The following is an 18,923-nucleotide window of genomic DNA, read 5'->3' on the forward strand; positions in this document are numbered from 1 at the left end:
TAGCCAGCCCTGTCACAATTTTCTTTTTTACTAGCTTATAACTTCCTCTGCAAAGATGACTCACAAATACTGCAATCAATGTGATGTCAAAAAGTGAACCCTGGCCTTGGGATTGACAGTGTTACCAGGGGGAAAAAAATGGGAACCATTCTGGAAGCTGAGGCCTTTAGGCCGCTATCCATTTTCTGGAAGACAAAAGCACTTCCAGCTTTATAATGGAGATGTCTGGGTTGCAGACAAAATCAAGCAAGATCCAGGCTCAAGAGGGGAAGTTTCACATGTCATACTAAGTTAGTGATTGTTTTAACTATGCCTAAATCCACTGGCCTAGTTTGAAATTAATGCTATGCCAAAAATCATGGTTAAATACTCCCATGGCTAGGTTCGCACATGGTGTTAAATCAAATCCTCCAAAGTATGTAATCATTTTTGCATGATATGTGAACACAGTCAAAGAGTCCTAGAGGTTGGGTGGTGTGAAGGATTGGAATGTGTGTGTCTATGTGTGTCTGTTTCTGGGGCAAAATTTTAGGGGGAGATGGGTGGTGATAGAAATGTGAATAATAAATAAATAAAATAAAAATTCACATGCCACCAAGCCTTTCATTCCAGAGTTCTTGGCAAAAAGACACAAAATCCAGAGAGGGAAAGGTCAAATAAAGGATGAAACCATTCACTCGCATCGTTACAAATCCCCAAAGTTATCAGATGTCTTCAACATGACCAGTTCCCCTTGTCTGGATCAGCAGTGGTTAGCACTGTCTTTTTTTTTTAAACTTTGGGGAAGAAATAGCGAAGTGAAGATGCTAAAAGTGGAGCCAACAGCCAGGTGGAATGAAGAGCCAGCAAGTCGACCCAGCTCTTTGTAATTCCTCTCCAGACAAGGAGAGGACTTGAGATCACCCACAAATGCTTTTCTTTCCTTTCTATTTTCCTTTCCATTTTTTTTTTTCCTTTTCTGCTCTTTCTATTTTTTCTTTTTAGTTTGTATTAGTTTCTATCCTGGTAATTGTAATTTTTAATGAAGTCGCTATATAAAAAACGGTTCTTTTTAATTGTTATTATTATCCCACAAGAAGAGAGTGGAATCTCACATCTGCTTTTACATTGATCCTGCAAATATTTTGTGTGTCCCTGGAGGTAACAAGGAACCCAGGTGGCAACTGAGCCAACAGAGCTGTCCTGAATCAAAGCAGTATCTTCCACCTTTGTACATAAAGGGAGCAAATTTCCATTAAGATGCCTCCTCTCATCCTTTTATGACAACACTAACTCTGTTGACCCACCAAGAGCTGAAAAGATTAACAGAGGAACCATAAAAGAGAAATCAGCTTCTATTTAATGCCAAATACAATGTCAGGAGATTTGATGCCAGGTCAATGCACAGTACCAGGTGGCATTTAAAATCTGAATGCCTCCTTCTCAGAGGCTTCTGCTACATGATCTAGTTGCTAAAAGAGTAAAGCCCAAAAGAAGGGGGTGGGGGAGGAATAATGTTTACTTTTGTGATGTTCTTCCAAATACTGTTTGAGAAAGCAGAATGCATGCACAAGAAATGTGTTTTCATTACTCACGAGTTACAAAATCCTTAAGCCTTTCTGTCGAACAATAGTAAGACAAATAAATCGCATGGGTTGTGGCAGGAAGGATGTCTGTGTATATAATGCTGCACTGATGAAAATAAAGGAATTGAATTTGCTAGCATGGACAACACGCATAAGTGCATTTCCCAGTGGGGGGCTGGGCGAAACTCCAGAAGAAATCTGAACAGGTCCATGCAAACTTTGCGGCCTCTGAAGGAACTCAGAGATTCAACTGTGGGAGAAAGGAGTGTGCAAAAGCAGTGCAAAAAGGCAGCATGCAGTTCTTCAGATCTGCAGTTCCCCACCTCTTGACGAGCTCCCAGAATTCCCCAGCCTGAGTGGCCACTGGAGAGAATCCTGGGAGTTGAAATCTGCACATCGGGAGATTGCCCAGGATGCAAAGCAAAGGATTAAAAAGGGAAGGGGTAAAAAAGCTCAAAAAGAGGGACAAGCTGGTCCTTTCCTTCTGGGCCATCTAGACAGCCTCCTGGAATATGCCATGATGAGGTAGGAAAGGATCTACATATAACAAGCTGCATCAAAATTTCTGCAATAGACAGCTGATAAGAAAACTGTCTCCAAGCTGTCTCCTCACACTTGGCTTCTAGACTCTGTCTGGCACCTGGAAAAATTGGCAGTTATAGGAAACTGGGATGAGGAGGCAAAGGAGGGGGAGGAAGAAATGGAAGGGGGAAAAAATAAAGATGCTTGCAATTTATTAAGGGGGCACTTTGAAAAAAGTAATGGTATGCTTAAATCCCTCCACTTGAAAAAAATAATTTGCCTTGCGTAATGCATCTGTATACACCCCAGTCAGCTTTTGCTTTTGCCTTTCTGGCATCTAAAGCTTACTCAAATAGGTAGCAAGTCTTCTACAGGTAGTCCTTGTTTAGTGACCATGATTAGGACCAGCAGCTTGGTTGTTAAGTGAAGTGGTCAATAAGTAAAACCACAACTGCGCTTATGAGCTTACTTCAGCTTTCCTTTGTTTTACAGACCTGCAAAGGTCGTAAATGCAAGGACTGTTCACAAAGTTACTTTTTCATCACCATCATAACTGTGAACAGTCACTAAACAAGGCAGTCACTAAATGAGGACTACTGTATAGGTTTTGCAGGTCCTGTTGTTGTTGAGATGGACCCCTAGAAAGACCATAACATCCTTTATTTCTAGATTCCATTTCCACCATAGGTTTGAGCCACACCGTTACTCTTTCGTAGGAGTCAAGCAAGCAAAGCTAATAGACCAGTATTAGAAGGAACTCGGCTGATAAGTTTTAGGAAGGGATGAGCAAGCTTTTGAATCCAGTTGAACTCATCTCCAGGAGGGAGAGAGAGAGAGAGAGAGATGGATGCAATGACAAATCCCAATGTATTGACTGCAATAGTCTTAAGCTGGAATGCCAAATGCATGGTGTGAAATACTGTAGCATTCTCCCTGGATTTCAAGTATCAACACCAATCCAAATGTCTGTTACAGCTCACATCAGCACACATGATGGAATAGTAACCCAAACACGCTTGAGCAGAGCAAGATAACTCCCCACTCCACCTTTCCCCCCCAATACCTCTTTGCTGCCTCTTCCTTCCAGACCTGATGCCCAAGACCACCCTACTTTGCCTAACTGTCAGTTGATATTCAGTGACAGCTTTGCCATGAGATAATCAAATTGCAGATTACATGGTTTAGTGGCTCTTTAGCCCTACAGTTTTCCTTAAGAACTGTTTTGAAGCAAAGAACAGAACAGCAGCAGTTGGGGAAGAGCAGAAAAGCTGCTTGCAGGCTGATGCAAAGCAACCCCATGCTAGGTTTTAACAAGACTGATTCACCTATCAGGAAACATGAAGGTCACTAGGGAGCCACAGTGGGCAACAAGGGTGTCTTGCCCCTGAGAGAGGAACTTGGAGCTTCCAAATCATACAGACAGCAAGTGGGGAAGGTGCTGGCTATCCCTCTGTGCTATAATAGAGAATTCTGTTTCTAAAACCCAGAAAGAACATTGAATCTCAATCTAGCCAATCTGCCTTTACAGAGTGTTAAAAAGTCATTAGCACCTCCTTGTAGGATAGAGCTAGGCGCGAGCTGTGGTGAGCAGATCTTCCCAGGGGAGAAAAGGGGAGAAGCTAAGAAGAGGAAGACAAGCCACAGCAGAAATACTCAGTCGGGGCACGCAGCCCTGTCCTGAAACCCAACAGAAACCACATTTGTCACCTGCCAGCATCACGAGCAGAGAGAATAAAAGGAAAGGGAAACGTTGAAAAAAATCCTAGAGTTATCAACTTTGCCACCAGGAGCAAAGCAGATTCCAGGGGGCCCATTTCCAAAACATCCATGGGACAAAATGGTTCCATTCAGATATCTCTGTAAATCTTCACTGAACCAATTGTAAGGTCAATGGGTGACATTTATATGCAACAGCCTTGCTTCATGCATGTTACTAAGTTGTATCTAAGTTCTTTCAGTGTCTAGGTTTCACCTCTCCCATGAATACCCAAATTCCTCCAGGATGGTAGAAAGGAATCCTATCATAGAATGAGGAAGACTTTGGCAGGGAAAGACATGAAGCAAAAATGTTGGTGGGACTAACAGTCTTGAAGGTATGTTTGGAGATGGGAGGAAAGGGAAACTGAAACACAGGATACAGAACAATCAACATTACGAATTACGGTGGTCATTTAGTCTACCTTATAAGGGATCCTGCTAAATCTTCCAAGCTACAGCACTCTTCTGCTTAGATTCCTCCAGCCAATAAGAGTGTGGAGTCCTTGGTGCTCTCTGAGCCTTGTTGTTTTCTTGCAGAAAACAGTTCAACCCTGAGCTACAAATATTCACTTTGATTGCAATAAGAGTGTATCACTTCAGGAGGCAATCTGCAAGTAAATTCTGATAATGTAGCCAAAATCTGTGAGAATTAGATTGTTGTTGTTGTTTTTTAATCCCACCTTTATTATTTTCATAAATAGCTCAAGGTGGCAAACAGATATAATACTCCTTCCTCCTCCTATTTTCCCCACAACAACAACCCTGTGAGGTGAGTTGGGCTGAGAGAGAGGGACTGGCCCAAGGTCACCCACCCGGCTTTCATGCCTAAGGCAGGACTAGAACTCCCGGTCTCCTGGTTTCTAGCCCAGCGCCTTAACCACTGGACCAAACTGGCTCTTTTTCCAATTAGGTATCTATTAACCCAACAGCTATTCTTCCATTGAAACCATGCCAGAAAACTGTTTGAATTAAGGGTCTCTCTCCCTCTCTCTCTCACACTGCTTTGCATGAATGTCTTGAAAACTGGATGTGTGCATTGGAAGAGAAGTGGAAGCACCCACCCCCAGTTCTTGAGTCCTGATTTTTAGAAACTAGGCACAGATAATTCAAGGTGGGGAAGCTAACTTGTCTGCAAAAAGCTATTCAACTTTCCTCCTTGCCTCAACTCACCAAAGTGCAGGAGAGAAGATTCATTTCAGTGCCTTGGGCTCTTCCCCCCCCCCCCCAGAACCTGATTTTCTTCTTTTTCAGGCTCCTACACAGACGTGCAGGTGTGTGCCTTCTCTTTCCAATCCACAGAAGCTGCGGTGATTGAAAGGCCTGGAGGGGTGCGTGCAAGCAGAATCGCACCCCCCCCTCCCGGGGCTGAGTAGCATATCCACAAAACCTGTAACCTCCTTCAAAGCTCAGCCATTTCCAAAGGCATGTGTCTGCCTTTCTTCTCCAAATCCCATCATTTCAAAAGGTGGGCTGAGCATGTTTTCAGTCAAGAACGAGCCGTTTTGTGGCAAGCGGGATTGCAGTGGGATCCACGTGAGGGAAGGGAATGAGATCGCTGTTGCAAACATGCCTGTTTAAAGCTAAAGTGGGCAGGAATATCTGGTGGTGTTGCCAGCCAACAGAGCCAACCTTAGAGTCTATTATTGCTGTTATTAATACAGTTTAGCTCAACGTTCAGCTTCACTCTTCAACATCTGGGCCAGGGGTTTACATCCCCCACTGATTCTCCTAGCAGAGATGCTTTGACACATTACAAATTTAATTACAAATAAAAAGCATCCTTTTCCTCACTTTGTGCCTCCCGTGTATGGCCACCAGATGTGCAGGGAGTTCAACCCCAAATCCTCACCCAGCATGGCCACAGGGTTTGTACATAACAGATCAGTGCTTGGGCTGCAATAGATTGGAAATCAGTCAATGGGACAAGCCAACTATTGCCTTTACCACATGGCACATTCATGGGTATTCTTGGAATTGTCACCCCAACACATCTGGAGGGCACCAAGTTGAACAAGATGAATTATTGCAACATTGTTTGGCCTGTAGTTGTCAACCTGCCAGCTTTGGGAAGCCAAAATGCTTTAGTCTTGCCTCACTGCCCACAGCAAAAGGCGTTCAGATATATATTGCCTTTCAATCAGGATCTCGTACTTAATTCTTATAACTAAGAAATATAGGGCATGAATTTATCTATAGACAGCCTTGATTGTCTGAAGTACAAGCTATCTAATGCAATATAGTGATTGCTACAATTACCAGCCAAAGGTTTTCAGGAAGAAAGCATATGAATTCCACTGCAATAGTCTGCCTTTGTATCTGGAGTTCTATATATCCATTAATGAGTTATACTCATTCACCAAGAAGTTCTCTAGGGGTTTGAATGGTTATCCTTCATAGCTACTTCTTGTAGCTGTTTAACCACCGGTTGTAACCCATCTGTAGAAGCAGCTGGCTGCTCCTTCTTGTCCATATAGGAGATTCAGACAAACTTCAAGGGCCAACTTCATGATATGCTATGCTGGGAGTTTGGCAATTTTACAGATGAGTAGAGATATCTCAGCTTGTTCAGTAAGTCCCTGCTGTGTGTGTGTGTTTACCCCATTTCTGCTGCCAATATCCAGAACGTAGGCAGAGGAGGAAGAGGAGGTACCAGAAATAATTGAATATAATAGATTCATAGGAACAAACTTGGTTGAAACAAGGCTAAAATGATTTTAAATTGTGCTTTCTTGCAACAAGCAACTATACTGAAGCTTCATGTTACAGATGGAGCAGATTGATGTTTTTATATACTGTGTTCTTCCGCCCACTCCACAGTTACTGACACTTACGTCAAAATGCATTATAACTTTGCTTTCTCCAGAGAGTGCCCTTGTATCCTATGTGGCCTCAGGTTCCCTCTCTCATTAGCTTTGCTTCAATTCCTCTCTCAGGTAGTCCTGACAATCTCAGCAGTTAGGACTGCTGAGTGTGGAAGGCAGAAAGAGAAATGTTCGCAGGTCTGCTTCTACCAGGAGATGACAGACATTTGGTCACTTCATTCCTCGAACTACTGCTGTGCATTTTTTTTCCCCGCACATTTTCCCACCATCCTTGAGTAGAGGGGAAATAAATGAATTGTGATTCCCCATCCTAAGGAAGCACACCACTGATGGGACTGGAAAAGTCTTCTCAGCTCCACCACTGGGATCTGATGGTTGAAGAGGTCCTCTCTTCCCCCATTTCCAGGCAGGAAGCAGTAACCACTGAGACTCAGCTGCAGTTCTTCCTTTGCTCTTTCTGCCTGCTGCCACTGTCACCTCTCCTCTGGGCCAGGCCAGGCACTTGTCATTCCTGAACAGTCTGGTGCTGACTTCTGAGTCTCATCCTGTCATGGGAATGAGGTTGCCAGGTTCAAATAATTAATTTTGACGACAGAGAGAAAGCTGACAAGCTCACTGCAGACATGAATGATGATGGATCTCGAGGACAGAACAGGCCATACTCATAGCTTAATCATACAGAATGGGTCTTTGGGGGGCACTTATCTAGGACAAAAACTTTCCAAACAATGCCCATTGCAGTCTAAATTCTGCACATTGCTGGAACACACCCAGGATGGCAAGCCATGGAAGTTATTCACTTCAGGCTCAGCCTTAGTAAACCCCTGTCTTCTTTCCCCTTCATTCACAACAGAGAGCTCCCAAATGTTTGGAGATGCCCTTCAGATGGGGTGGAACCTTAATTTATATGCTGGTTGGGAAATCTGGGAGATGGAGTCCCAAGCTGAGGGTGAGGGCAGCTCTCCTCAACGTGGACATTTAACCAGCTACATAGATAGCTCTGTGCCATAATATTTAAACATAAACATTAAAAAAAAGTGGGGAGGGGGGTTGCTTCTTAACCTGGAAATTGCAACACAGAGTTTGACCATCTTTGGGCATTACAGGCAACTGAAATTTACTTCGCTAGGAAGAGCAACCAAGTGTTGCAGTGTTGGAGACTGGGATTTCCAATGATTTCAAATGGCCCCTCTGCTTTTCAAGACTTGGCCAGCAAAGTTCAGTTTCTTGAGAACTCTAGAGGCTGCCTCAAACAGGATTTGGATAGGCATGTACCACATGGGTTGCCTAACCGTAACTTAAAGAGGTCATAACTTGAGCAGCTTGAAGATTTGCAGAAAGGAAATGTGAAAAGAGCAGTGACACATTTAACCAATGATGCAAACTGGGGTGTCTGTGCATTTGAAGGAAGAGAGATGGTGCCAGACAAAACTGTTCCAAAGTGTTTAACATATTCGCAGGAATAACACTGTTAATGCCTCTTGCTGACAAACTAGTATGAATGTATTAGCATAACTGGTGTCCCTGTCAAGAAACAACGTTTTAAAAGACAAATAAAAACCCAAGCTTCCTTCAAGCAAATGATGCTTTTAACATCATATTTATCCTGCTTTTGAAAAGGAAGAGAAAAAGAGGAAGTTGTTTCTCTCTTCTTCCCCCACCCCTCTCTCTCTCTCTCTCTCACACACACACACCTCTTGTTAGTGGGATTTTATGGCCATCCGTGAATGTATTCAGAATCTTTCCTTAAGCAGAGCTGCAGCCATTGTAAAAGGAGAACAATGTCCCTGGAAGATGACAGGGTTTTTTAAAAAAATTATTCTAGCCCCATTCTAGTGTCATGCAAAGAAGGAAGTATTTTTTTTTTCTTTTTATCAATTTTTAACCCCTAGCTAGTCACCTTCTCCCTAAGCAAAGGCACATTTCCACCCCTGAGAATTTCTCCGGACTCTCTTCTCCTTTGAAAGAAAACACACATCAAATGGAACAAGAGCAGGTAGGGAAAATAAGCTGTTTGTGTGTGTGTATTTTCATTCCCCTTGCTGATTTCAAAGCACGATAGCTTGTTTTGGATTAAGTGAATTAGAACCTGCACCATACTGCTGCAGAATGTTATTTGCTTTTTGGAAATGCGATTTTCATTAAGCGGTACAATTCTCTTCGGAGCAAAATTATTTAGAAGGCTTAAATTACCTCTAGTAATACATGAGAAGAAAACTATTAGACAATCACTGAAAAAAAAAAAATGTATCCCCCCCTCCTCTGCAAATTGTGGCTGGTCAGCAACATCATTGTGAGGCTTAACAGTAGTGTGTATCCCTCCCTCCTTTTTTTAAAAAAAATGGTTGGTGTTTGGGGAGTGCTGTAGGAAATGCTAATGGTGGTGATCCGTGCTCAGTTGGTATTAAATCCCTGTGGCTAAAGTCAACTTTATTGGGACAAAGTTCAAAGCCACTTAAGATGGAGTGTGAAGTAGCAAAAGGAAAGTTGATGACTATAAAGCAGATTCCGGAGGAGTATGTACTAGGGAGGGGAAACAACTTGGTGGATTTTAAGAAATGGTCTGGAAGAAGAAAATTTGAGGTTTTGTGCCTTTGAGTTCAAAGAAGGAAGGTGGGAGATAGAAGTGTGGAGGAAGGGGATATTGCATGTGTTGGAGAGAAATATAAGTGAAAAGTGGATTGAGAAGGATAGCATACAGGTAGTCCTCACTTAATGACCACAATTGGGACCAGCATTTTGGTTGCTAAATGAAGCAGTCATTAAACGACTCCAACCCAATTTTATGACATTGTTTGTGGCAGTCGTTAAGCAAGTCACCATGGCTGTTAAGCAAACCATGTGGTTGTTAGGCAAATCATGTGGTTCCCTGCTGATTTTGCTTGCTAGAAGCTGGACAGGAAGGTTGAAAATGGCAATCATGGGATGCTGTGATGGTCATAAATGCAAACTGGTTGCCAAGCGCCCAAATTGTGATCATGTGGCCATGGGGAAGCTGTGACAGTCATAAGTGTGAGGACTGGCTGTAAGTCGGTTTTTTCAACACCATCGTAAGTTCGAGCCATCACTGAACAAATGGTCATTAAGCGAGGACTACCTGTGGTTGAGTGTGAAGTGTGCTTTTGGGAAAGGAGGTATTACTCCTGATAGAAAATAGAAAGAATAGTTAGTTCTCTCTTTTCCATTATGTGGAATGGCTAAAAACATACGGGTGAGGGAGATCTATTGCACCACTGGGTGGTGGAAGAAGGAACAGATTTTGCTGCATCCTTATTGAGGCACCGTTGCTACTTCTGCCATCACATGGATTAATGTGAAGGACTGTAGTGTAGGCTGATCTATCCCTCAAGGTTGTTCTCTGTGTTTTTGTCCTTAAATAATGTTTTAATGTTGTCCTTTGACTATGACTAATGGTGTTTTGCTTTTAGGATTTATATTATGTTTTTAGCTATTGATTATTTAATGTAAAATGTCTCAAATGGGCAGGCTAGAAATATTAGTTAAAAAGGTATACAGTAATTCCATTCATGCTGCCAAGGAGCTACGGGGTGTGGATTTACTACATTAATATCCCCACTTTCATCCAAAATTGGTTCCTGGTTAAAATACACAGAAATATCCTACGTTACAGATATGTGGAGAATTAAAGGCACTCTTTGTCCGGTCAATCATTAGGGCCAATAAATCAAACATTTAAATGAGCCTGAGATGGCAGCAAGAGTGATTTTCTGCATTTCTTGACTACCATCAAATGGATTTTTATAGCCCATATATGGTAGCTTGTGTTGATAGTTGAGGCTTCCCAGCATCTTCCCTCTGCAGGGAGAAATCAGGAGATAAAATGGGAGGGAGGGGGAGATTGGTTGGTACTGATACCCCAAGTTTACTTTTAAATGAAAGAACATTGGTTTCTGGCATTTTGGCCCATGCATGGGTTGAAATGGGAAGCTTTGTTCATGTGAAAATAGCCAAAGGCACTGGGCAGATTGGAGAGGTGTCCCAGAGTGATATAAACCATATTGATATATAAGGGGGGCAGCTCAGAGCAATAGGGAAGGGAAAGTGTGAGAAATATTGGGGTGGAAAAACAGGCTGACGGAAGATGCTACACGGGAGCAGCAACTAAGAGGAGTAATGGAAGACCTGGAAAATGTTCAAACAAGCAGGCCAGTAGGAGATGCTATGTTGGAAGCTGCTAAGCGGAAGAGCAGCTTTGCCCTACTCATCCTGTCTGGATTTTATTTCATCTAAAACCTGATTTAGATTTCTGATTTTTAGCTCTTCCGTCCCGCAATACTTCCACAGAACCTCTGAAGTGTGATGGTTTCCTTCCAGGTTTGAAAGAAAACATCTCCCACATTTCATGCCATGCACACCCCTACTCATTATTTCTGCAATGTAAAACACAAAGGAATCGATATTTTTTGTCATTACGCCTGCCGTCTCCTGCCCTGCACTCCCCACCCCCACCCCTCGGTGCCATAATCTCTGCTGTCATTGGAGTTTTAATTGTGTTGTTTCCTCTTGTGTGCAGAAGTAAATCTTATCTGCTTGGGATTAAAATTCAACGAAGGTCAAGGCTGTTGGAAAATTTACCAGCCAGCTGCAATTAATGTTTGTTTTGCCTTTGATAAATTGGAAGGCTTTCCTGCAACAGAAGTGGAGTGGATTTCAGAAGATGTAATTCTTCCATTAACTCAATGATTTCCCTAGAATGATAGAACAACCTGTCACTCCCCAGTTTGTCATCTGTCATTTCAAGGTCCTGGGCATATGTCTGTTGTGTTTTATGATGATTGTTTGGGCTTCTTGTGTCAAAACATTTTAAGCCACTAATTAGTCTTCCTGTACAAAGTGCCGGATTAAACAAAATATGCCGTTCAACTGTCTTGCTGCTTCCTAGCCCCCCACCTGCTTAATTATTGTTTCAGTTGTTGTAAATACTCGCTAAGGGCTTTTTTTTTAGGATGTTTCCCCTCTCACTTCTGAGACAAAAGTAGATTAAAATTCCTTAAGATGACTGCTGATGTGGCCCATCAAACATGTTGGTGACAGGATGAGGCAGTTCAAGCACTGCTACTTGAACTCTACTGCATTTCTCTTGTTCTTCCATCACACACACACAAAGTCACATGAAATCTTCTCCCTGATTAATTTGGCTGAATAATTATTCTAAAACTTTTCAGCACCAAAGACAGTTCTTATACCTTCCTACTCCCTTCCCATTCCTTTCCAAAAAGCTTGAATTCATTTCCTTCTCTTTATTTGCTAGTTACTTTAATTGTGTGTTAGCAGCTTTTCCTTCCATTTAAATGTTTACGACTTAACTAAGTTTTTCTTACTGATGGAAAGATTGTTATCCTCAAAAGGAGGATGAATATACCTGAAAGGCAATGGCATTACCTACTGCCTGGGAAGCCCATAACTAAGTTCAAGAACATTATACTCCACCCACAAGACTTTCATCAAAATGACTTTCACTTCAGGGGGAAAATGAAGACCATTTATCTTCCATCAAAATAGCTTTTTCTCCTTGTTTTAATGGCTTAAAATGGATTATGATTGCTTGGATGGCATTGTTGCATGCTGTCCAGAGCTGTTAAGGGAGAGGCAGCACATATATTTTCTAAATGAATAAATAAATCAGAATGAGAGAATAATACATGAAGAAAATATTGACGCTGGATTATTGGGAATTAGGATGTGCAAAAAAGAAAATGTGGTTGCTTTCAAACCCATAATAAACACGTTGTGTTCTGGAAACTCTGCCAATCATTCCAGGTTGGCTGTGGCTTGGTAGAACCCAACTAGGGACATTTTGATTATTCTGAGTTTCAGCCTACATGAAGTCTGTAGGTAGTTAGCCCTATGAAGAGGGCAAGGTTGGTAAACCTAGCCTCCCTCCCTCCTCCTCTGAGATGTCCACAAGCCCACTAGCCTCCCTGGCTTCCACATTTCCATTTCCAGAACTTCATTTCTATACCTCTCCTTAGCTGTCATCACCACTGAGTTCCTTGCCTTTGAGTGTCCATAACTAACCCATTGCCTGGTCTTCCCATGCCTTTCTTCCCTACTCCCCCTTAGCTGCCCAAAATATCATTGGTTTCTTTCTACTGTTTCCACCCAAAATATTTCTGCCCTACAATTCAGGTATGGACCACCCCAAACTTACCATTCTGTTCAAGGCACAGTTTGTGCAGGGATATTTTGCAAAGCTCTCCTGGGAATGGATTTCTGCTGCTTCAGAAGGCTCTTCCTCTCAGAACTACCCAGCAGGAACATCTTATACAAGGGTGTGGAGTACAAATTTAATGCATCACACTTGCTTTCTTTATAAAGAACGCCACTCAAAACTCTTCCATTTTGAAAGGCTGTCAGCTCAATTCTAGAAAGCCTGCATAGCAGTAAGTAGCAGCTTAAGGATCCATGAACAATGAGACAAATCTTGAGATGACAAAGCTTCCATTCCCAGAATGTGGTAACAACTGATTTGTTTTCCTTTCAGAGAGAACAGCGAAAATGGCTGCAGAACTGACACTTGTTTGATGGGAGCAGTCTGACTTTGGATAGTATTGAGCATTCGGTAAGCATTTTTCTCATTGTTTTGAGTGAATGCAGGGTGGGAAAAGAACACTGTGGCAGCCATGAGGCCTTCAGTTCGCATGGCTATGGTTTCTACAAGACATTTGACCACAAAGGTGCCCCATTTCTTGCCTACTATTCCTCTCTGCCCTCCAGACCACATCTCTCCAAACTCCTTCACTGAGCTGCTTGTGACATGGAGAATTTGGTTATACAGACCTAAAGCTTACAATTAATCTGCAGCAGAGATCTTCTGCAGATGAACTCAATACAAATTAAAAGGAACATCCCCAAATCCCACTGGCACAGTACTTCAGAAAGAGCTTAACCAACACATTCAAAGAGAAGAAAATTGATGTCTTTGTTTAAATATGTTATTCTTTGTTTAATCTTGCAAACATAGAGTAAGTCTTCATTTTTCTACAGCTTTGCTTCCCCCTGCAAAACAGGCTTTTGTGCCCTCTCCCTTCTCCATCTTCCCTATCTCAAGAGGTCCACCCACAGGTCTCCCCTTGGGACTGAATGGAAATGGGGGAGCTGTAGACAGCTAGAGGGAGGATTCTACAATGTAAAGCAGGACACTCATCACAACCCTCAGCCTTTCAATAACTTATTGAAGTATAGGAACACTTTAGCCCAGACATCAAGGTTCCGCCAACGTGTTGTTTTGTTTTGTTTTGTTTTGGAAACAATTAAAAAAAAAAAAAGACCCAAAAAGATGCAGAAGAAATGTTCAGCACATTACAGATGTGACCCATCTGTGCCACTGCCTGTACTGAAGAACAGAACACAACAATGTGCAATGGAGGATTCTGGAATCAAAGCAGGCAATGTGCTACAGAACCCCACAGAAAAACCTTCATCAATCACAACATTTTTTTTTTAAAATAAACAACCATAGTTGTACCCAGAATGGACCACACAACTAATCAGAGAAGCCTGCAGAGTTTGCAGATGGCAGGCTGCCCCTTGTTACCTGCTTACCATCCTGGGTGGCAAAGAAAATAGAAGAGACCACTCACCATGACAGACACGTGTAGAATGTGCATTTGTTCATCCACAATTTCTGAAGGTTCTTGCAGGCTTGGTGGTGTGGCCCGGGAAAGTTGCTCAGCGCTGCTCATGGACACGTGGAAGTAGAGGGTGCCGTTTTCCAGCCATTGCTGCTTCCAATGCACTAAGGAAAGGTCTGATACTGTTCCTGACATCTCTGTGTGAAGAGAAATGTAACTATGGTTTAGTATTTATATATTGCTGAAAGCTCTCCATGGTTCATCTCTTCTTCATTCCAAACTGGAATTAAATCTTAAGCTTGCCTTTGCCACCCATTTCCCCTTTCTCATCTCTTCCCCATTTTTCTCCTCCATGGTGTCTTACCTTGCAAAACCCTTGGAGAAATTTTGACTCCTAAAACTTCTATGTGCTAATGTGCTAGAAAAATGATAATCAATTATTATTATAATCCATACAACAACTGGCATTATCATTATCATCAAGGCACTGGGCTAGAAACCAGGAGCCTGTGAGTTCTAGTCCCACCTTAGGCATGAAAGCCAGCTGGGTGAACTTGGGCCAGTCCCTCCCTCTCAGCCCAGGAGCCACTCAGGCATGGTAGGAGAGTTCTAGTCCTGCCTTAGGCAATAAAGCTGGATGGGTGACCTTGGGCCAGTCACTCTCTCCCAGCCCAACTGACCTCACAGGGTTGTTGTTGTGGGGAAAAGGGGGATGGAGGAGTGTTAGGTACTGCATGTTCACTGCCTTGAGTTATTTATAAAAAATAATAAAAGCAGGAGAGAAAATGGATGTATGGATGGATAAGGAAGAAAAGAAAAGAAAAGAAAAGGAGGAAGGAAGGAAGGAAGGAAGGAAGGAAGGAAGGAAGGAAGGAAGGAAGGAAGGAAGGAAGGAAGGAAGGAAGGAAGGAAGGATCAATCTCATCAGCCACCTACTGGGACCAATTGCATTGACCAGTTTGGGGATAATGAAAAAAACGTTCCCAGTTACATTACTAAAACTTGGTGAATCTTAGCACCCGCCTGTTTTGCTTCTACAAGAAAAGAGGGTTTCACTTCTCATTAGCCAAAGTATCTTTTGAAGCCTAAGCAAAGGGAACAATGGTTTGTTTAAACTCTACTGAATGACAATCCAGCAGAAGTCCATATATTCCCCTTATGCCTGAATCAAGCAAAAGACAGGAACACAACTTTAAATCAAAGGAAGTCTTTCTCTTGCCTGGATGTTTCACTTTCAGAACTGATTTAAGATAAGTTGGTGAACCTTGATCAGTTGTGCAGATTCTACATTATTTATATCAACTATATAGTCCTGTCTGGCTTATAGGCAACCGGCAATTAACTGTACAAAAGGAGGAATATCCAGGTCATATGGGCAAAAAACGGTTTCTCCTTCCAGAGGGAGCACCTACAAATTTTAAAAAGGACACTCAGATGCTTGAAAAAGTAGAGCTACATTCCATCTCTTCTACCTCCCTGAGGCTAGAGAATTATAGTTTGTAACAAGAGTCCTTGGGAAAACCACGCAAACATGAACAAGCTTCAGTGCTTCAACATTGAAAAATTCTGCTCAGGTCTAGATCCCACATGTCCTTTTGCCCCAAAAGCAGAAGTTCCCCCCCCCCTTTTCCTCTATAGAAATATTTGTACCCATGCTACATCCTATCCTACCCATTAGCTCTGCTCCTCTCTTTTGCACCTTTTAAAAATCATTTTGCTTAAGCTGCTGGAACAGAACCCAACACAGAAAATCAGAGGCTTTTGCAAAGGGTTTTGCTCAACTGTCCATCCACCTGCTTTCTTCCTCCCCCATTCTGGACTCAAAACTGTTTCCCGCCCATTCTACAATTGATTGAAAACCAAGGTGTCATTTTTGCTCTTGGGAAAAAAAAAACCAAAAAAACCCCTCAAGGTTAAAATAGTCCAGCACACCCCCTTACTTGGCACAATGGCTAATTATTTTATTGACATCTCCAAGACAGAAGCGTTATAATTAGAATCCCTAAGGAGGACAGTTGGTGGCCCTAGGCTCTGATTATATTCCTAGCAACAAAGGCATGCAATGCCTGTCTCTAGTGACCATCTCTGAATCTTCTGGGAGAACAGAGAAATAGATCCTTATTAACCTCACTTAACTTCTATTCATTTGCAATGGGTGCTGACAACGTGATCCAGCCTGAAAGCCACATTTGCTAGTTTAGAACAGTTCAGCCCTGCCAGCTCTGTAACTTCTCTCAAGGGTCATCCAGCACCATGACCTTTGTGTGAGACCAGCTGCTTTAGATTTCCACCAACTCTAAGCTCATCAATCATTCTAGCTGTTGCTATTTAAACTTCTCTCATTCCAGCTGTAAATAAGAATTAGGGTCAAAGCTCACTTCTTTCTTCCTCCCCCTTCTATGTCTGATGGTTAGATTGCAAACCTGAGGAAAGAAACTTCATGCTCCTGATATTTTAAACCACTTTATGGGGAATTCTTTGGAGCTAAGGAATGGGGCCTGTTTGTGTTTTTGGTGCCTTTGAATTAATGTTGACTCCCAGCAACTGCCTGGATATGTCTCTACAGTTTTATTAGCAATGTTTTCAGAAGTGGCTTGCCCTTGCCTTCTTCCTAGAACTGAGATGGAAAGAGACTGGCCCAAAGTAACCCAGTTGGCCTCATGCCTCAGCCAGGACTAGAACTCACAGTCTCCTGATCAATGCCCTAGTGCCTTTAATTACTATGCCACATTGGCTCTCAAGGAACAGGATAGAACTCCTTCAAATAAATCCTACTTACATTAAATTTGGTGTTCCCCCAAATCCCTCCTGAATACTCAGTTGTAGAATTTCTAGCTCCTCCATGGCTGTTACCTTCCCTTGAAATCATTCTTAGTTCATCACTGCTTCCTCCTCCTCGCTTGGCATTCTAGCCCCCCTCATTTAATAATAATAATAATGAATAATTCAAGCTATATGCCTTTTGGGCATGTGCAGCATTACTCTTGTTTTCAGTGTGGCATCTGTGATGTAAATGTTGATAAACAAACATTAAAGATTCATATCGAACTCCAGTATAAATTAGGTAAGACTCGCCAGTGGTACACAAAGAATGGCAACTCTTTGGGGGCAGGGGAGATGGGCGGTGATAGAAATTTGAACAATAAAAATAAATACTCTGGCTGGATGATAGATTCTTTAAGGGACGAATAAAGGCTCCCTTGAGTTGAACTCAATTCCTGGTGACTGCATGGACATGGATGTGCAGGTTTTGTTCTGTGTGGGATCAATGCAGATGTGTGTGTCACTGCCTTCAGCTCTGGATTTCATTGTGGATTCCCCTCCAAGTACTGATCAAGTCTGTCCCTGCTTAGATGTTTCAAGATCAGCCAAAGTCAGCTGTGTGTTATCATCTGCTGAGATAGCATCTTAGAAGCATTCGCCAAAGAAGAGAGAAGGAAGAAGAACAGTGATTAGAGAAGGCCAAATTAGATTCAAAATCTAACCGTTATGAGGGAGAAGGTATGTGATGAAACTGGTGAAGCAAAAACCAGGGGTTTCCCCCAAAATCGTTGTCAGCGTAGATCAGGTTCTTCCCAAAATCATTAAGACAACAGCCAAGTTTCCATTGAGTCAGAAGGAGGGAAGGAATCCTAAAATTAAAACCCTATTAAAGGTGGTTTTCTATGAACTGCAGCAGAGAAAACTTTGTGTATATGTGGCTTCATTCTCATCTGCAGTAAAAAGGCTAATCTTGCCGAGTTAGACCCATGAACCTTCTACTGAATCAGCCTGAGTAAAGAATTTAAGTGCTTGAACAGTCAAGATTTATAGCTATGCCTGTGTGAAGTCTGACAGCGTGAGCAAAACTCCCACTGGAAGGAAAAGTGTACTCATGTTTATCCATAATGGTACACCATTGTTTACTAACCAGCATGCCACAGTACATTGCCAGCTCTCTTCCTACTTTCTCAACAAGCACAGCTTTGATTACCATGAAACGCCAGCAAGGGGGGAAAAAAATCTCTCATATCTGAGCCATCTCTTGGCTTCCCATGTCCAAACAAGACAGGAGTCACAAGCCAATTTCCTGACCTTGGCTTCAGATGCTGCATTTTGTTGATGGAGTGGGGAACCAGCAATCCCAATTTAAATGTTATGGTAAGAGATCGAGTTCACAGATGGCACTAAACCATAATAATTTTATTGGGTTTGGCCTTAGAAGATGCTGTGAACACAGCCACTCTGGTTTGAAAACTACAATTTATTAATGTACCTATTGTGTGAACCTAGCCAATAGTCTTTTGTTGAATAAATCACTGCTTACTACTATGTGTGAAGCTAGTGAATTTTTCTCCCAATGAATTTTGGGTTGTTGGAGCCAATTTGTGCCAAAAGTGGCCAGATATGCAAGATTTTTTATTTAAACTCTGCTAAATGTATCACTTCTGCATGCATCTGATCCATTTTATTTTCTTTCTTTTCTCTGAATGAAAAAAATAAAATAAAAAAGACTAACTAGACATGTATCACCTTCTTAAAAAATGAGAACTTCCTTATATTACAAAACCTGAGAAAACTGGCAGGTCGGGTATGAATTCTTTTCTCTCTTTGTACAACAAATGTCTGCAAAGTAAATCTTACCAGAATCTGTTTGATTTATGTCTTGGTTCACAAACTGT

At 42.1% G+C, this 18,923-nt stretch overlaps 1 protein-coding gene across 1 annotated transcript in view; it reads right to left on the bottom strand.

The window, feature by feature from the left end:
- The window catches only part of ASTN2 (astrotactin 2), a 289,840-nt gene that overhangs the window by 210,955 nt on the left and 59,962 nt on the right, over nt 1-18,923 (bottom strand). Inside the window, exon 5 of the mRNA XM_063316464.1 lies at nt 14,272-14,459. Coding sequence (XP_063172534.1) covers nt 14,272-14,459 — 188 coding nt within the window. The remainder of the gene's footprint in view (nt 1-14,271; nt 14,460-18,923) is intronic.

Source organism: Candoia aspera, chromosome 16 (genome assembly GCF_035149785.1).
Source record: "Candoia aspera isolate rCanAsp1 chromosome 16, rCanAsp1.hap2, whole genome shotgun sequence".
Taxonomy (NCBI): domain Eukaryota; kingdom Metazoa; phylum Chordata; class Lepidosauria; order Squamata; family Boidae; genus Candoia; species Candoia aspera.